The sequence below is a fragment of the Adiantum capillus-veneris genome, chromosome 21 (assembly GCF_014529385.1).
Source record: "Adiantum capillus-veneris isolate H3 chromosome 21, ASM1452938v2, whole genome shotgun sequence".
NCBI lineage: Eukaryota > Viridiplantae > Streptophyta > Polypodiopsida > Polypodiales > Pteridaceae > Adiantum > Adiantum capillus-veneris.
The window spans coordinates 115,202,420-115,218,052 of NC_140951.1; the positions used below are offsets into that span (position 1 = coordinate 115,202,420).

General features: G+C 43.2%; 1 protein-coding gene across 2 annotated transcripts in view; it reads left to right on the plus strand.

Moving 5' to 3' along the window:
* The window catches only part of LOC147431584 (protein STRICTOSIDINE SYNTHASE-LIKE 3-like), a 55,449-nt gene extending 53,319 nt beyond the window's left edge, over positions 1 to 2,130 (plus strand). For both annotated transcript variants that reach the window (XM_086494136.1, XM_086494135.1), the window contains one exon: positions 1,560 to 2,130. In XM_086494136.1, coding sequence (XP_086350262.1) covers positions 1,560 to 1,992 — 433 coding nt within the window. In that variant the 3' untranslated portion in view covers positions 1,993 to 2,130. The remainder of the gene's footprint in view (positions 1 to 1,559) is intronic.
* Positions 2,131 to 15,633: the final 13,503 nt, after the last annotated feature.

Consider the following 15,633-nt stretch of genomic DNA (forward strand, 5'->3'; position numbering starts at 1 on the left):
GCAGATCCTCGGTGCATTCTTCCTATCGCAGTAGATCAGCCAGCGACCATAATTCAGCCCTCATTTCAGCCAGCGTTTTCAGTTTTCAGCTTACAGACAGCCAACGTTTTGCAGTTTCCAGCCATTGCATGCATGGATATTTGCAAATCCGCCTGTAGCAGCACCGCAGTTGCAGATCCTCAGCAGTTCACCTAGCGTTTTCAGATTTCAGCCATTAGCCTCGCGGATCTCGGTCGCGGATCTCGGTCGGTGTCGTTGTCTCATCGTTGTCAACATCATCGTCGTCGTCGGCAGGTACCACAACATCTAGAAGCATTTTACAGACTTTGTGCAATCTACAGCAAATACCTCTCTAGCAATAGAGAGGGGTGCCCTTGGAGGGGGGTTTGGAACCCCATCCGGTGTCGTCTCTTCTCTCTCTCTCTAGCACTCTCACTCACAATTGCATTCCACTCTCTTGTTTTGGTCATTGCACATTCGCTCATTAAGTCAAGGAAGGCTCTCCCTTCCGCTAAGTAAAAGGAACCTTGAGCACCCACTGATCACTCATTTTGAGCCATACACCATCATTCACTTCCGTTGCATATTACATCTCTGCGTAACAACAGAGTAGACCGCCATGTTTGTGCATTTCCTTTCAAGTAAGATGCCGCCCTTCGGACCTTGGATTGTTCCGTGAACTGACCTCTAGAGAAGGTGACGTCAAAGTGTTGTATAAACTCAAGGTCTTAATGGGTGTCCTGGTAGCCTGAAAATGTCTCAAACTTGACGGCCTGACCCCCTTCCTTGAACTCCTTGGTCTTCTTGCTCATCTGTTCGCTGTCAGAAGAGGACGAGCTCTCCTCCTCTCTGAATCGCTAGATGGCCTTCCATGCCTCCTAACAAAAATCTGACTCCTCTGTGTGCTTTTGAAGAACCGGTATGCTTTCTAAAAAGCACACACTTGAAGCATTGTTATAGGCCTGGACACTCAAGCGAAAATTCAATAGAAACACACAAACAAAAGTTGCAAAATCACTGAACTTTACGAGAGAGAGAGAGAGAGAGAGAGAGAGAGAGAGAGAGAGAGAGAGAGAGAGAGAGAAAGAAGAAGAGAATTTTTACATCGTAGGAAACTATCCCAAGAGACCTTAAAGATCTACCCGACGAGGAGAGTTGAACTCAAGACCTGTTATTCAAGAGGGAAATGGCATAACCAATCTACCAGAGAGAGAGAGAGAGAGAGAGAGAGAGAGAGAGAGAGAGAGGTGCAATAGATCTGGCTCAGGATTCTTCGCCTGAAGCTATCCATCTTGAATGTCTGAGGACAGTATGATCGCATCCAGGAAACCAAATGATATTTTTGAGCAGTTTCTTTGCAAGGAAAATACATTGGTTTACGAAAGTTTGTTAAATATGGATTTCCAAGCTTGTTTACATCACTGAGGGAGGTGTTAATGGGCACATTTGTATGCAATCTTTGCATACATGTCTTCTCTAGGTGGAGGGTTTACTTTTGTCTTGTCTTTACTAGCTTTGTTAGGAAGTTTGATTGATGTGTGATGGGTTTTCTTGTCTAGATTGTTGAGGCATTGGCTAAAGGGTTCAAGAGCAGGGGAGACAGAGGTGTTGGCGGTGTTACCAGGCTACCCGGACAATGTAAGGTTGAGCAAGGAAGGAGACCACCTGTGGGTTGCTATGCATCGGCACCGTAACTTAGTGAGGCAAGTGTTAGGACCTCTCCCTTGGCTTCGTCAGGCCTTCTTGCAACTTCCTCTTCCTTTCAAGTGTGTCCAGCTTATCTACAATGGTGGCACACCACCTCATGGTGTTATTGCCAAATACTTAATATCCAATGGTACACTCCTCCAGATATTAGAGGATGTCTCTGGAAAAGTCGTGAAATTTGTTACTGAGGTGCATGAGCATAATGGTCGCCTCTGGATTGGATCTTTTCTTCTCCCATACATTTCTGTCCTTGACCTCCACACAACAAACAGTCATTCATCGTAGAATAAGCTTGTACTTTAGGGCAGTAGCTGTTTATCTATCTAGATAAATGTATGTATGTATGTATGTATGAAGAAGATTGCTTGTCCTAACCTCCAAATGCTTTATGTGCTTAAAGAAAATGAAAGTTTGGGACAAGAAGATATTAGTTTCTGGTAGGAAATATATGCAACTCCATTGCTATCACAGGAAATTGCATATGGATGTGTACTTTTTGACATGAAGATGTTTCTAGAATTGGGCATAGAAGGTTAGATTGGAACAGGACTCGGGAAAATAATTTTACAATCCGGCTTTGGATCCTTTTCACCCCGTTATGAGGAAGGTGGAAACCATATTTTAGAAGGAAATTCTACATAAATTTGAACTTTTCAATTAAAAGTCTTGAAATTTGCGCCAGCTTCAAATCCTTGCAAAAATTTGAGGCGGCCATTTTTTGATATGAACAGGTCTTGGATACATCGAACATACATACTAATTCCCAAGCCCTAGATTTGGAATCAGAAGATGGAAATGACTACCCTGGTTTGTGCAAAGCTCCAAGTATTGAAGTAGAAAAAGAATGTCTTGAAGTAACTTGGCTACAGATGTCACATTTTCTTGAATCTAACAATCAGAACACCTCTCTTTGCATGGGTTGTGCCAGCATAATTTTGCCAACAAAATTTAAGAATAAACAATGTGTTTTGAGTCAAGGTAAGTCAAAATAGGCGTCTGGAGACGGACGTTGGCATTGCCTTTCACTCCGATTGAAGAAAAAGAGAGAGAAAGAGAGGGTGCAAGAGAGAGAAGGAAACAAAGAAGAAGAGAGACTATAGATTAAAGAGGAAAATAGAACATACCTTCCAAAAATTGGAAGGGTGCTCCGTTGTACACGGGCTGAAATTCCCTAGCATTTACCCTCCCTTTTTGCCGAAAGGCAGTGCTAATTGAAGAGCCAAAACACATTGAGGATGTCTTCAAGATTATTATTATTTCAATCATTTTTTCTTTTGAGGTCTTCATTTGTTGATCCAAACATGTTGTCTGAAAAGAAAATGTAGAGAGAGAGAGAGAGAGAGAGAGAGAGAGAGAGAGAGAGAGAGAGAGAGAGAGGTTCATTGCTGACAACTAGCATTTATGTACCATGAATTGCCAAGGTTCAAGGGAATTTATATTTAGTGGCCAATTTTTGTTGCATCAAATAACATTACGATACGGATGGCATGTGTTGGGATCTATGGTACCACCAAAAGAGTCTCTCTATGGCCTCACCATCTTCCTTCAAGTCTATTTTTATGCTACATTTGAAGAGGTGTGCTACACAGGGTCTTTGAATATGATACTATATTCTAGGTCTGCACCATATTTGAGAAGAATACACCTCTCAGACAGATGCTTCAACAAATGGCTCGTAGTAAGAGATGAAGTCTGCACTCCTGCCAAGTAAACAACACCTTGAAGACATAAACCAAGAGGGAGGGAAGGCTGGGAGACGCCAACTGGAAAAGCCACTGATGTAACTATACCAATTTTGAAGGGGATTCTTTCTAATTAACAAGATTCCATTTTTGTAATATTTTGATATGTTCTCTTTGTAAAGGATTGAATGTATTAACAAACTTGTATTAATGAACTTGAGAGGAGCACAAGGTGCATGGTGCTGTAAAATCTGAACCCTAGGTCACTTTTAAGTAAAATTAGTTCTAGATATAAATACTAATATTTAAAACTAGATAAGGGTCTTTTCAGTCTTTGGCCATTTTTGGAGCTTTGAAGAGATTAGAGAACCAAAGCTGTTGCAGCATTATGAGTGTAGCCATTGGAGTTGCCGCCTTCATTGTAATCAACTTCAGCAGAATATCAAACCTTTCCAATCCATTACTACTGTGTTTATGCTGATTTTGCTGTGTTGAATGTATGCTTAAGCTATGATTAACTCTCTTTCCTCTACCTTCTAAAGCTTGTAAATTCAGTTTTACTTTTCCTAATTGAAAATGTTTGCAAATGCGGAGTCATGTGCTTGGGTAAACCAATCGTATGTGCTCAAAATCATGTATAGTATGCTGCATTTTGGGTTGCTTGTCTTAAATGTGCTTTTTGCTAGTCTCATATTTGAGTGGGAGATGGTATGCTTGGTCGCATTTGGGTTACTTTTGGTCAAGTTTTAGTCCCGTTTCATTAATGGATATGGTTGCTGGAATTGCGTATTGGGCGTATGTTTTGTGAAGCAGTTGAGTTGGGGATCTGACTTATCATAAACTCCTAGCACTATTCAAGGGGGACTTGTGCTGCATTGTCTGTGGCAGCATATTCACCAATAGCTTGTTATTTACAAAGTACCCAGGCCTCGCACTACTAAACACCTTTTCAACATGTTGACATAAGGGTGGGTTCAGAAGATGGCGGAAAAGATCTTCACAGGGGTGTTCAGTCTGCGTGGGGAGAGCTGAATGGTTGCAGCAAAACCAGTCTTTCCTCTAGGCGCGCCATAAATCATCCCCCCCGCCCCCCCCCCCTTTCCTTCCCAAGAAGTTTATTCTCACAATAATTCCCACATTGTGACTTACCTCAACATCATGAGCTTCTGTGATCCCTTGTCCCCAATCGTACCTAGCTAGGTATGCGGTGCCTCTTGAGCAGAAGCTCATGCTGTTATGCATTGTGTGAAAGACACTGAAAAAGACTCAGATCTTCTACATGAGAAAATTTCTAAATCTTCTTGTGCTTTTGCACAGGGAAGAAGTACTTGCCTCTCTCAACATCCCTCTTTCTTGTGTTCTTCCACCTTCAGGGCTGTTGGTGGAAGCAGCAAGCAAAGGCGCTCTACCGCCGGGCTCGTTTGAACCAGCCTAAAAAATGCTCAAGCACCTAGCAAAGTCGAGAGAGGTTTCCCTAGATCATCTAGAGCCTGCCCTAGTTCGTCAACCACTATCATTAGCCTTGCACATTATTTCTTCAAAAGGTAACCATTTACCTGTCTCTGAATTTTTTGAACTTCTTCAAAACACAAAATGGTCCTTTCCATTTCACATGAATTTTTGTTTGAAGCATGTGGTCAAGCTTGATATGATATTTCCAGCCATGTCTCTATTCTTCATGTGGCTCTTCAACTTCTCTTTGCATTTCCTCATACTATTCCACCGCTCGATAGCTATCAAGATAGCATTTTTCAAGAGCTAAAGAGTGCTCTTTGTAAGTATAGGCTCATCTTCATCTAGCTTGGATAGCACTTTTAAATAAGGAATCTCTATATTTGATAAGTTTATGAAAATATATTGGAAAAATTTACCAAAATGCCTCTATAATTTGTGGAAATTCTCAAAATACCCCTTAAATTTGAAAAATTCCTCATGTACCCCTCATATTTGGTCGAAAATTCCCAAAATGCCCTTCATTTTTTCCATAATACCCCTAATTAACATCGTAAACATCTCCAAAAACAATTATTTTCCAATAGAAGATGATAGAACTTGGATTTTGGGTGGTATTGAGGGCTCTTCCAATAATTTCATTCATTTGTGAGCTCATTGATGAATACTTTTTAATAAGAAGATAAATGATAGATCTCCACTGTCATAAACATTAGACTGTGCATAAATTGGGTTCAAGTCCATCTCAAAATAATGCAAACGTATATTGAAATTTTCAAAAATTTGAGGGGTATTTTGGGGATTTCCACAAGTTTCAAGGGTATTTTGTTAATTTTTCCAAATATATTACAATAAAAAGAAAAATTGATCCGAAAAACTTTGTATTCGGGTATAATGTGGGAATAAAGTATATACATGCATATTAAACATGCAGCAGAAATAATACGACAGCATATCAGTAATTTAGAGCTCAATTGATAAATGTATATTTCTTTAATGCTTCAATGCTTGTAGGCGAGGTACTAGTCAATAGACATACATCTCTATCTCTTATCCCGCATCTTCCCCTGCACTTACGTGCTATGATAATTTTTTTATGATTAATCCCCAAGGAGAGATGTTTCCTCCCATAGTATGAAGGATCCTTGGTCTGACCACAAAGACCTCCATAACCCATGAGCCAAGACATACTGTGTGCTTCTTCATTCAATAACATGTAGATGTGTTTAGTTTCGTATGCTTACGACCATTTTGGAAGTCCCTTAAAATTTAAATAAGACGGTCTTCAATTTAGATAGATACTTTGCCAAACATCTAAAACTTGCTTAATAATCACCTTTAATTTGTAGCCAATGCACACACAGATCAAAACATACTCACAAGCCAAGCTTTAAATTCATTTACTCTACTTTGTTGTTACTGGTAGCATCAAGCTTGATCACTCTTTTTGTCATAGGATTCCCTATAGGATCATACACAATAAGATGCTCCATGAGATTTCCAATAAATACCATAAAGAAAGAGTATGGAAACATTTTCAAGATCACACATAGGTTCTATTGGTTTCTTCAATTGAAAATCATGCGGTGCAAGTATCCACTTCATTACCAACTCTAAAAGATATGTACCAATAGGTTGTGGTAGGAAAAAATAGCTCATTAACAAAGAAAATGGTCTCAACAAGAGATAATGCCTAAATCACTGGAATGGATAAACCATGTGATCATGATAAGCTCGATTTCTAAATAAGTGCGCTCCATTGCTTGTGTAGTAAATAAACTGCATGTACTAATAATTTTTTGCTTTTTGGTTCTATATCTATATATATTCACTATCTACATAATGCAAGGACACTCTGAAGAGAAGAAAACACTCATGGAAAAATAAAGCATTAGAAAAAAGAAAAATGTAGCAATGTGCATTGGACCCACCTCTTTATAAGGCCATGAAAAGTCTTTTGACTTTCCACTTTCATGGGTCTTTTCATTTCCTAAATTTACCCTTCATTTATACACATAAGATGTTTTGAAAGGATGCTTATTTTTATGAGATTGGGTTGAGTTGAGATATATAGAGAGGTTAGTTCTCATTAGGAGCCCGCATAGCTAGTAATCACTTGCTTCATGCCTTAGAAGACACTCTCACATTCTTCTTTCCATTTTGGAAGGTCCAAGTTAGCTACTTATTGAATATCATAAAGCAATAGTGAATTAGGTCTCCCCAATCTCGAAAAAATAAAAAGCTTTTCAAAACATCTTAAGTGCATAAGTGAATGGCGAGTTTTGGCGAGTTTAGGCAATGAAAAGCCCTGGAGATTGTACAAACATTTGTCGTGGCCTCGGGTTCCAAGTGTAATATTGAGTAGTCAAGGCTAGTCTTCCTGTCTAAAAATGACTCCTTCGACCCTTCTGATTGGCCAGATGAGATTGTCTCAAAAGGGAATATCTTCAGACATCTTGGGGTCCCCTTGGGGGTGGATATGACTCACAAACAAAGATTTCATTTGGTCCTTGAAAAAGTCAGAACAATAATGAAAAGGTGGAAGTATGCTCTTCTTCCATTTTCGAGCCGGATTAAAGTATTAAACTCATTTATGTTCCCCTATATTGCCTTCACCAGTCCATTGCTCAAGATGGCTAAGTGTCACTGGAAAGAGTTCTTAAAACTAGTAAAACGATTTTTATGGAAAAACAACACAAAGTCTGCTAAACCATGGTAGTGGGCCATATAGGAGCTTGTCGCTCGATCCAATTCTTAACCCAATTGCCCGTGTTGAGACGCGTTGCGCCAAATTTGTGGTCTCATTGGCTAAACAAGAGCAAGCTTGGGCTACCAAAGGTATGTTGTATACAACTAAACTTGGCTCAAAAGGTGGTAAGTGGAAAGGAGTTGAGTTTCACGAAAAACTCTTAGCCCGACGTGGTCTAATCTAAGTTTGGGGGGAATCTCAAAGAAATTGGTAAGGAATTGTAAAAGAGAAGCTAGGGATTTGGAGTGGGGGGAACAAACCAGGTACTTCAAGAACTCCATCTTGGAGTGGTCCCCCTGGCTCTCTAAAGTTGTAGGACCACCTCAAAGTCCCTTTTAAATAGAAATGGCCAGGAAAGTGAATAATAAGGGTTTGAAACGGCCAGCTCACTTTTGGGACAGTAATAGTAAAGCTGGAAAACCATTGACTATGGCAACCTAGTATCAACTAAATGGCTCTGAGATATTGTTAGTCAACACATTGATAAAAGATCTCAACAAGGTTGTAATGGCAATCTGTGAATTCAAGTTTGAGTGGGATGCCTGGAGATGGCCTGGAAGTAGTCTATTATGGTGTAGGGAATGGTCTGTCAGTGACCATTCCCCGTAATCACTGCGACCGCATGGCGACCGACGGGGAGCCAGGAGCCATGGCGCGAATAATGATTATGGGGAATGGTCACTAACGGACCATTCCCGGCCATCAGGTGTCAGGGAGAAGGGGGCCAAGAGTGAAGCAGAGCTTTGCGTTGACAGTGATACATAGGCTAGACATGCAGTGGGACTGAGCAAAGCTGGCGAGAGAGAAGCAAGTGTCGAAGCCTGGAAAACTACGACGCCGTTGACGTTAGTGGCATGTCTCACTTTGAAAAACTGGGATGGTGGTGATGTTAGCGTCGCTAACATTGACGGCGCTGCTACCGGGGGTGTCATCGAGTGTGAGGAAGACTGCAGAATGGGATGAGGTGTTGGGGAGACAGTAAGAGAAGCTAGTTACATGATTTGACAAAAGCGAGTAAATCTCGGAACCAGAGCGAGGACGCACTCAGCCACACCAGAGAGAGTGCTGGACTGCGAGGAGTGGCTGCAGCCTACTAGCACAGAGACAGTGCGGTCGGCGTTGTCTGACCCACGTTATAGTGGTAGGTGTCGTCTGACCCACATAATTGCTGCTATACCGACTGTCAGAAGATGCACTATTCTGTGTCTTGAGTTGTCCAAAGCTCAGGAGCTGTCCCGCGCAGCAAATCTCACATACTGAGTTGTCAAGCTTTGAGCTCGTTTTGCATGCTGAGGGCTCTGGTGGAGACGTTTGACTCTGATTCGGTGCAACTCAGCCATATTTCGGCTACTGATATGTCTCTCATCTAATGCCCATACCTCTCATCCAACGGCCGTATGGCTTGCTTCTGCTCAGGAATGGTGATGCGAGCCCCCCGACCCCCAACCTTGATGGAAACCTCAGTCTAAAGGCATATATCGTATAATCATACACGAGAATAACTGGTCTAGCCCCCTTAAATATAGAATATAGTACTGCCAGCCGGCCTCTCTCTCTCTTCCCCTCTTTATCGCGTGCAACGTGCAACTGGGCTTTTTTTCGTTCTGGACTTTAGCCTTCAAGTCGCAAATTGTGACACGTGTAAAGGGGAGCCCTTCCGCCATATTATGTTAGTAGATGGAAGAAGCCAGACAATGGCCTGAGAACGGTGGGAGAAAGTCTCGAAGAACATTTGGAAACCAAAGTGGCCCCAATTTATGAAGATTTGTTTATTGAAGGTGGTGTGGGGTGCCCTACTGACGGGCATAAAGATCCAGGAGAGATGCATTGGATCGGATCGATTCTTGGGGGATAGCGGCATGTCGATTGGGCAAACAAAGATTTTTTGAGGAGGGAAAGCGACGTGTGTCTGTCTATGTCCCATCAGTTTGAGAGACGACCTTTCAAGTTTGAAGAAAAGCCTACCATAGGTGGTCGAAGACATAATGCGTGCATGGTATCGATCTCACTAGCACTGATTAAAAAGCAGCTTGCTATGATGGCCAGCTTGTCGTTGGTGTTCGGTTTTATGGACAGAGTGCCATCATAGATAGATCGAGCTCACCAAATGGATGTCCAGCTTGGCGGTCCTCAACAAGGGCGGAACGATTGACTACATCCAATATCTAGCCACAGTGTTCTACACTGCTTGTGTGGGGTGAATTTGTCAATTTACCAATTTGGATATGGGATAATCTTAGAGACCTTGTAAGTACACAAAAGGTGCGCTCTTTGGGTCCCTAGCTAAGAAAGATCTCTGTAAACTTGAGCATGATGTGGCTGCTGCTAACCCTTGTGCCTGGTCCTCCTTGATGTGTAGCATACAATCAACGATCAAACGACTAGGGCCTCTAGTACAAAATCTCAAGAGGACACAAACAAGGAGCTAAAAGAAGAAGTAGAGGAGCTCTTTAAAAGTATGCAAAAATGAAGAGCCTCCAAAGGGGAGCACAAAAGATGGCTTGAAGCCAAAGTGCTACTTGCTGAGCCGCAAGCTGAGGAGATAAAAAAGACCCGACTGCTTGCTAGAGAGCTTGCCCTCAAACCTGACCCGGCCAACTAGGCTCATTTCTTTAGAGATCTGAAGGTCAAAAGAAGAAGGGATTCTATTACAGAAATCACTGACAAGAAGGGAAATGTTGTAAGAGACAAGAATAGTATGGCCAAACTCATGCTTCACCATCTAAGTCAGATTATTGGTTAGCCCGAACTATGCTCACAAGAGGTCAAGGTGGAAAAAGCTGAATTCCTTCGCACTATTAAGTGTAGTGTGATACCCCCTGAATCTATAAGATTGGAGAGGTCAAATTCAATCGATGAATTTTGGTTTTCCTTCAATCGATGAAGGAAAAGTCTCGTTGTCGGGGGATAATTGTGCGAAAGGTGAGCCAGGAAGGCACCGGGCCCCTGGCTGTGAGAGGTGCGGGAAAAGAGGTGCAGCAGGCACAATTAATGGTAACAGTGCTCAAAACAAACAGTTCTCTTAATTCCAGTTAATCAACCGTAATCATCATTAATCAATCATTAATGGAGGATTAATGCTCCTTACAAGATGAATCCTGGCTTAAACCAGGTGCTAATCAAGAAAAGTGATAATGACCTGCTTAATACTGCCTTCTGCTTCTTCCCGTTATGGCTTAGGAACTTCCTCTTCCAATAGCCATTTGATTTGTCTTCCAGAATTGAATGGGTTTAGGCTCGACTAATGATATAAGATTAGGCTCAGAGATTAGGCTTGGCTAATGAATTGAGATTAGGCATCGACTCAGTTCCGTGATCCTGCAGGCTTCAATTCCTTACTTGCTTTAATCTGTGACAATATTTTGCTCAAGCTTCGACCTCCATCTTCCTTGCTTGCATGCCTTGCCGAGAACTAGCTCGAGAGATGAGAAATCAAGCTTGATATATAGAGCTTAAGAATGGCTTAAGGCTTATTAATGAGGCTGAGGAGGTTTGGGTTTTGGGTTATGTTGATTCCGGAGAGAGAGCGAGACTAATTATGAGGTTAAGCTTATGATAATGAGAGCTTAGGAGCTTGGCCTCGAAAATCTTCTTCAAGAATGATGCAGAGCTTAGGAGGAGATTATCTTATGAGATTATATGGTGAAGGCTTAATAGCTTAGAGCTTATGAGGAGGATTTTAGGAATCGAGCTTATGCTTCTGATGAGGAGAAGGCCCGAGAGCTTAAGGAGCTTACGAGAAGGCTCCCCACCAAGATGATGAGATGATGAAAAAACTCTGTAAATCACACGACCTCCTTTTTTTTAGGTTGCATGCCGCCCTCTCTAAAAATAGCCTACCCATTAGCGACATCGCTAATGGGTGGCTGATGTGGCGGGAACTGTCTCCATGACGTGGCGGGGCCGGATCTGGGCCAGCACCAAATCTGGCGTGAGTAGCACCAAACTGGAGCGCCCTGGCGTTGTGATCAACTTTCGCTTCTGCAACGTCTTCATCCGAGCGCCACGGCGGCCACCGCAATGAATTTTTTCCTCCTCTGCGCTGCTCGCTGCCATGGTCTTTCTTTTCTTTTCGTTGGCTTCCCACTAATTTACAATTAGGGCACCCCTTAATTGATTGGGCGGCCCTTTTTTAATTTGGGTGGCCGTTTCTCTAGTGGTCGTACATGCCGGCCCTGGCCCTTACAAGGGTGCCACATTTGGTATACATTTTGACTAAAGCCTCTCCAAGCTTATCCATTGGGCGGTCGGCCTTCGTAAAGGCATCACATTTGGCATACAAATCGGTCAAGGCATTGTCAAGCACAACATTTCTTCCCCGGCCAAAGCTTCCTTCATTGGCGGCATTCGGACATGATACTCCTCAAGCACTTACTGCACCTGCATCGGCCCACATTTGGCATACACATCGGGCACCGCACTACATTAAGCTAGATGGATGACTGATCAGGGCGACCAGGGCGGTTCGAACCTGGCCCCCGATGATACTTAAACTGGCCATATCTTGCCAACCGAAATCCCGATCACCGATCTGAAAAGACCGACGTGCTCCACAAAGTGAGCACTTCAGCCTGATGCATTCATTCCAGTTTTGTTCCCTCAGCTGTAGTTGCCCAATCCGGTATGGATCTGCTACTGACTCAACTTAAAACTGTCATAACTTCTTACTCGTAGCTTCGATTGGCGAGCCGTAAAGACAGGCATGTAGAGCTTTTTGAGTACTTCAACTTGGATTAATAAAATCCCAGTTATGACCACTTCAAGAATACTCACTTTTTAGCATTACCAAGACATCTTCTGACCTTCAAAGCTGCATCGGGCACACTTTCAGCTTAAAATTGTCTTGTTAACAAGCCCTTATAACTGCTGATTAACCATGCAGGATTCAAATACTCTTTATCAGCATTCCTTTGCTCATTTTCTTGTCATGGGTGCGGAGCGGCACGACAGCGGGCTGTTAACAGCACCGTCACTTGGATCAGCTGCTAACTAGGAGTTTAAGCTCCCGTTTACAGGATTAATTGGGCCGTTAACGACATCGGACTTACCAAAATGCTAATTCAATCTCTAAAGGATAACGGTGATGGAAATTCCCTCATGTCGCTTCATTTGCTTCGGTTGCCCTTAGATTCAGCAAGCTTCAACTCTGTCAGTTATTTCGTAGCTTCCTGCTCCTTATGCTTTGCACTGGTTTGATTGCCGCTCACAGGCTTTAAATTCCTCCCGCTCTTCAATTGCTCCGATTTCCTTAACCCTTGCTGGGCCTGCCTTGTGCTTTCCTTCTGCTTCTTTAATTAGGTCAATTCCTTTGCTTATGATGAGAAAGAGCCCCTTGATTTTGCGTCACAGCACGAGAGCGAGGTACTGCTTCAAATCTTCCCTTGCCGGCTTGCTAGCCGAGATCGAGAGGGAGAGAGAGAAAAGCTTTGCCTTGTCCAAGCTCCTCGCATGCTTTCCTTCTTGTTCAAGCTCCTCACCTTGATTGCTTCGTTATATTTTCCCTCTTCTCCCTTCCTTTGCTTGATTTGCTTACCGAAGACTAGCCGAGAACAAGATCGAAAGAGATTTTGCTTCCCGCTCCTAGCTCCGTGCCCTTCCCGCTTCTTGCCTTTCTTACCCTCGTTATCTCTCTTCTTAATTGCCTTCCCTTCGAATCCCTTTGCCAAGAGAGAGAGATTCCCTCCTTTATCTTGCCGAGCATGAGAGCGAGAGAGAGGGAGCTTTGCTCCTTGCTCCAACCCCTCCCCGCCGGTTTTCTTAGATCATCTCCTTGATATGTCTTCAGTCACTATCTTCGAATTCCTTCTTGCCTCTTCTTTAGCTCAAGAACGAGAGAGAGGTTCCCTTGTCCGAGCTCGGGAGAGAGAGAGAGAGAGAAAGAAAAGATTTCCTTCTTGTTCAAGCTCCTCTCCTTGCTTGCCTTGTAGTAGCCAACGATGAGCCGAGAGCGAGAGGAAGAGCCCTTGCTTCTATGCTCCCGAAGGACGAGAGAGAGAGTGATTTTGCCTTGTCTCCGTGAGCTAGAGAAAGCCCGTTCCTCCTTGTTCTTCTTCCTCCCTTATTGCCTTCGATGCTTTTCCCCGCTTCCTCTAATTTTTTTTGCTATTTTTGTCTTGCCCATCAGTGACGGCGCCGTGACTGATGTGGCGTGTGAATGTTAATGATGACGTGGCAGCCGTCAGATGTCGGCGCATGAAATTCAACGGGGGCGAAAATGTGCGCGCTGGCAAGATGTACCTGTTTCCCTTCTTGCTCGACATCATCTGATGCTCGGCGCAAGTCTCCCTGTCCCACCTGCGCTCTGCCCTCGTCATCTGCCCGCCATGCCTTCTTATTTTCTCTCCTTTTCCCACTTAACGCCCTCCCCAAACTTCCCATTGGGTGGCCATTTAATTGGCTTGGGCGGGCGGCCTTTTCCTTAGTGGGCAGCCATGGTGCTTCTTAATCGGGTAGGCGGCCTATGATGAGCCTTTGGGCGGCCAATCCTTTTAAGCTTGGGTGGGTGGCCCTTAAAGGGCACCCCATTTGGCATACATATCGATTAAAGCATTTCCATCAACAACATCTTTCTGCAGCCGCCCTCGACCGACATTATCATCAAGAGTTTTGTTGCCCATTTTAGTGTTGCGGACCTTCCCACAAGCGTGCTAGATGCAAGTGTAAGTGATTGCATTTGGAGAGTTGTCCCGTCTTGGCATTTGTTGAAAATATCCAGCTTCCTGGCCCTGCTTCTGTTAGGTTATCCCGCAATCATTGCATTCCAAGAGACGACATTCCGAACATGATACTCCTCAAAGCAATTAGTGCTCCATGCATTCCAAAACCCTGGATGAAAGAAAAAAACTCCAAGCTGAGACACCCAGCGAGCCGACCGGACCGGTATGGAACCGGCCCCCGGTGAATCTTTAACGGCCAATATCTTGGCAACCGTAACTCCAATCACTGATCCAAAAGGACGGACGCGCTCCACAAAGTGAGCACTTCAGGCCCGTGCATTCATTTCATTTCTCTCACCTCAGCTACAGTTGCCCAAGCTGGTATGGATCTGCAATCATCCTAAACTTCAAACTACCATAACTTCTTCATCGTAGCTCCAATCGACGAGCCGTAAAGACAGGTTGATAGAGCACTTCAAGCACCGTGGTTCTAGATCATAATATCCCATCCGTGCCCACTTCAAGCATAGCACTTTTTAGCATCATTAAGGCATGTTTTGGCTCTTTAAAGTCGCATCTGGCATACATTAATCATTAAACTTGACCTGTTATCAAGCCCTAATCACTGCTCACTAAATGTGTAGGCTTCAAAGAAGATTAGCTTACATTTCTTTGCTCTTTTTCCTACCATGGAAGCAGAGCTACATGACAACGTACAAGCTCATTCCAAGGTAGTTGCATTAAGGTTGGCTCCAATCTTAAACAAAGTCATCACTCCTCATCAACATGGATTCATCAAAGGACGTTCTATACATGATAACATCTTGGTAGCCATGGTTGGCATTGAGTACACGTCTGTCACCAAGAAAGAAAGTATCCTCCAACTCATACATTGTGATGGTCATGAAGGCTTTGGGGTTTGGACCCAAGATGTATGCAATAGTGCATACACTTGGGGTGGGAAGCTACTTTGAGCTATTATTCAACAATAGGATAGTGGGTATGTTTGAGGTCAAGCGATTGATCAAACAAGACTACCCCCTTGCCTTGCTACTCTTTGCTATTGGCTCTCACCCTCTGGTAACCTTGCGGGAGTACAGTGCATCAAAAGGGAAAATTCAAGGTCTATCACTTCCTGGAGGTAAATAATTACTTGCAAAGCTGTTTGCATATGATTCGTTGCTTTTCCTAAAAGACAAGCCATTAGTGCTTAGAAGAGCCCTTAAGATTTTCCAACTATATTCCACTGCTTCTCGCTCAATGTGAAATATTGAGAATTTAAGATTAATTTCTCTATCTGAAAGCGACTCGTTTGACCCTGCAAAATGCTCATGCGAAGTTATTGGTAAGGACATTGTGTTCAGGCACGTGGCTGCCCCACTAGGGA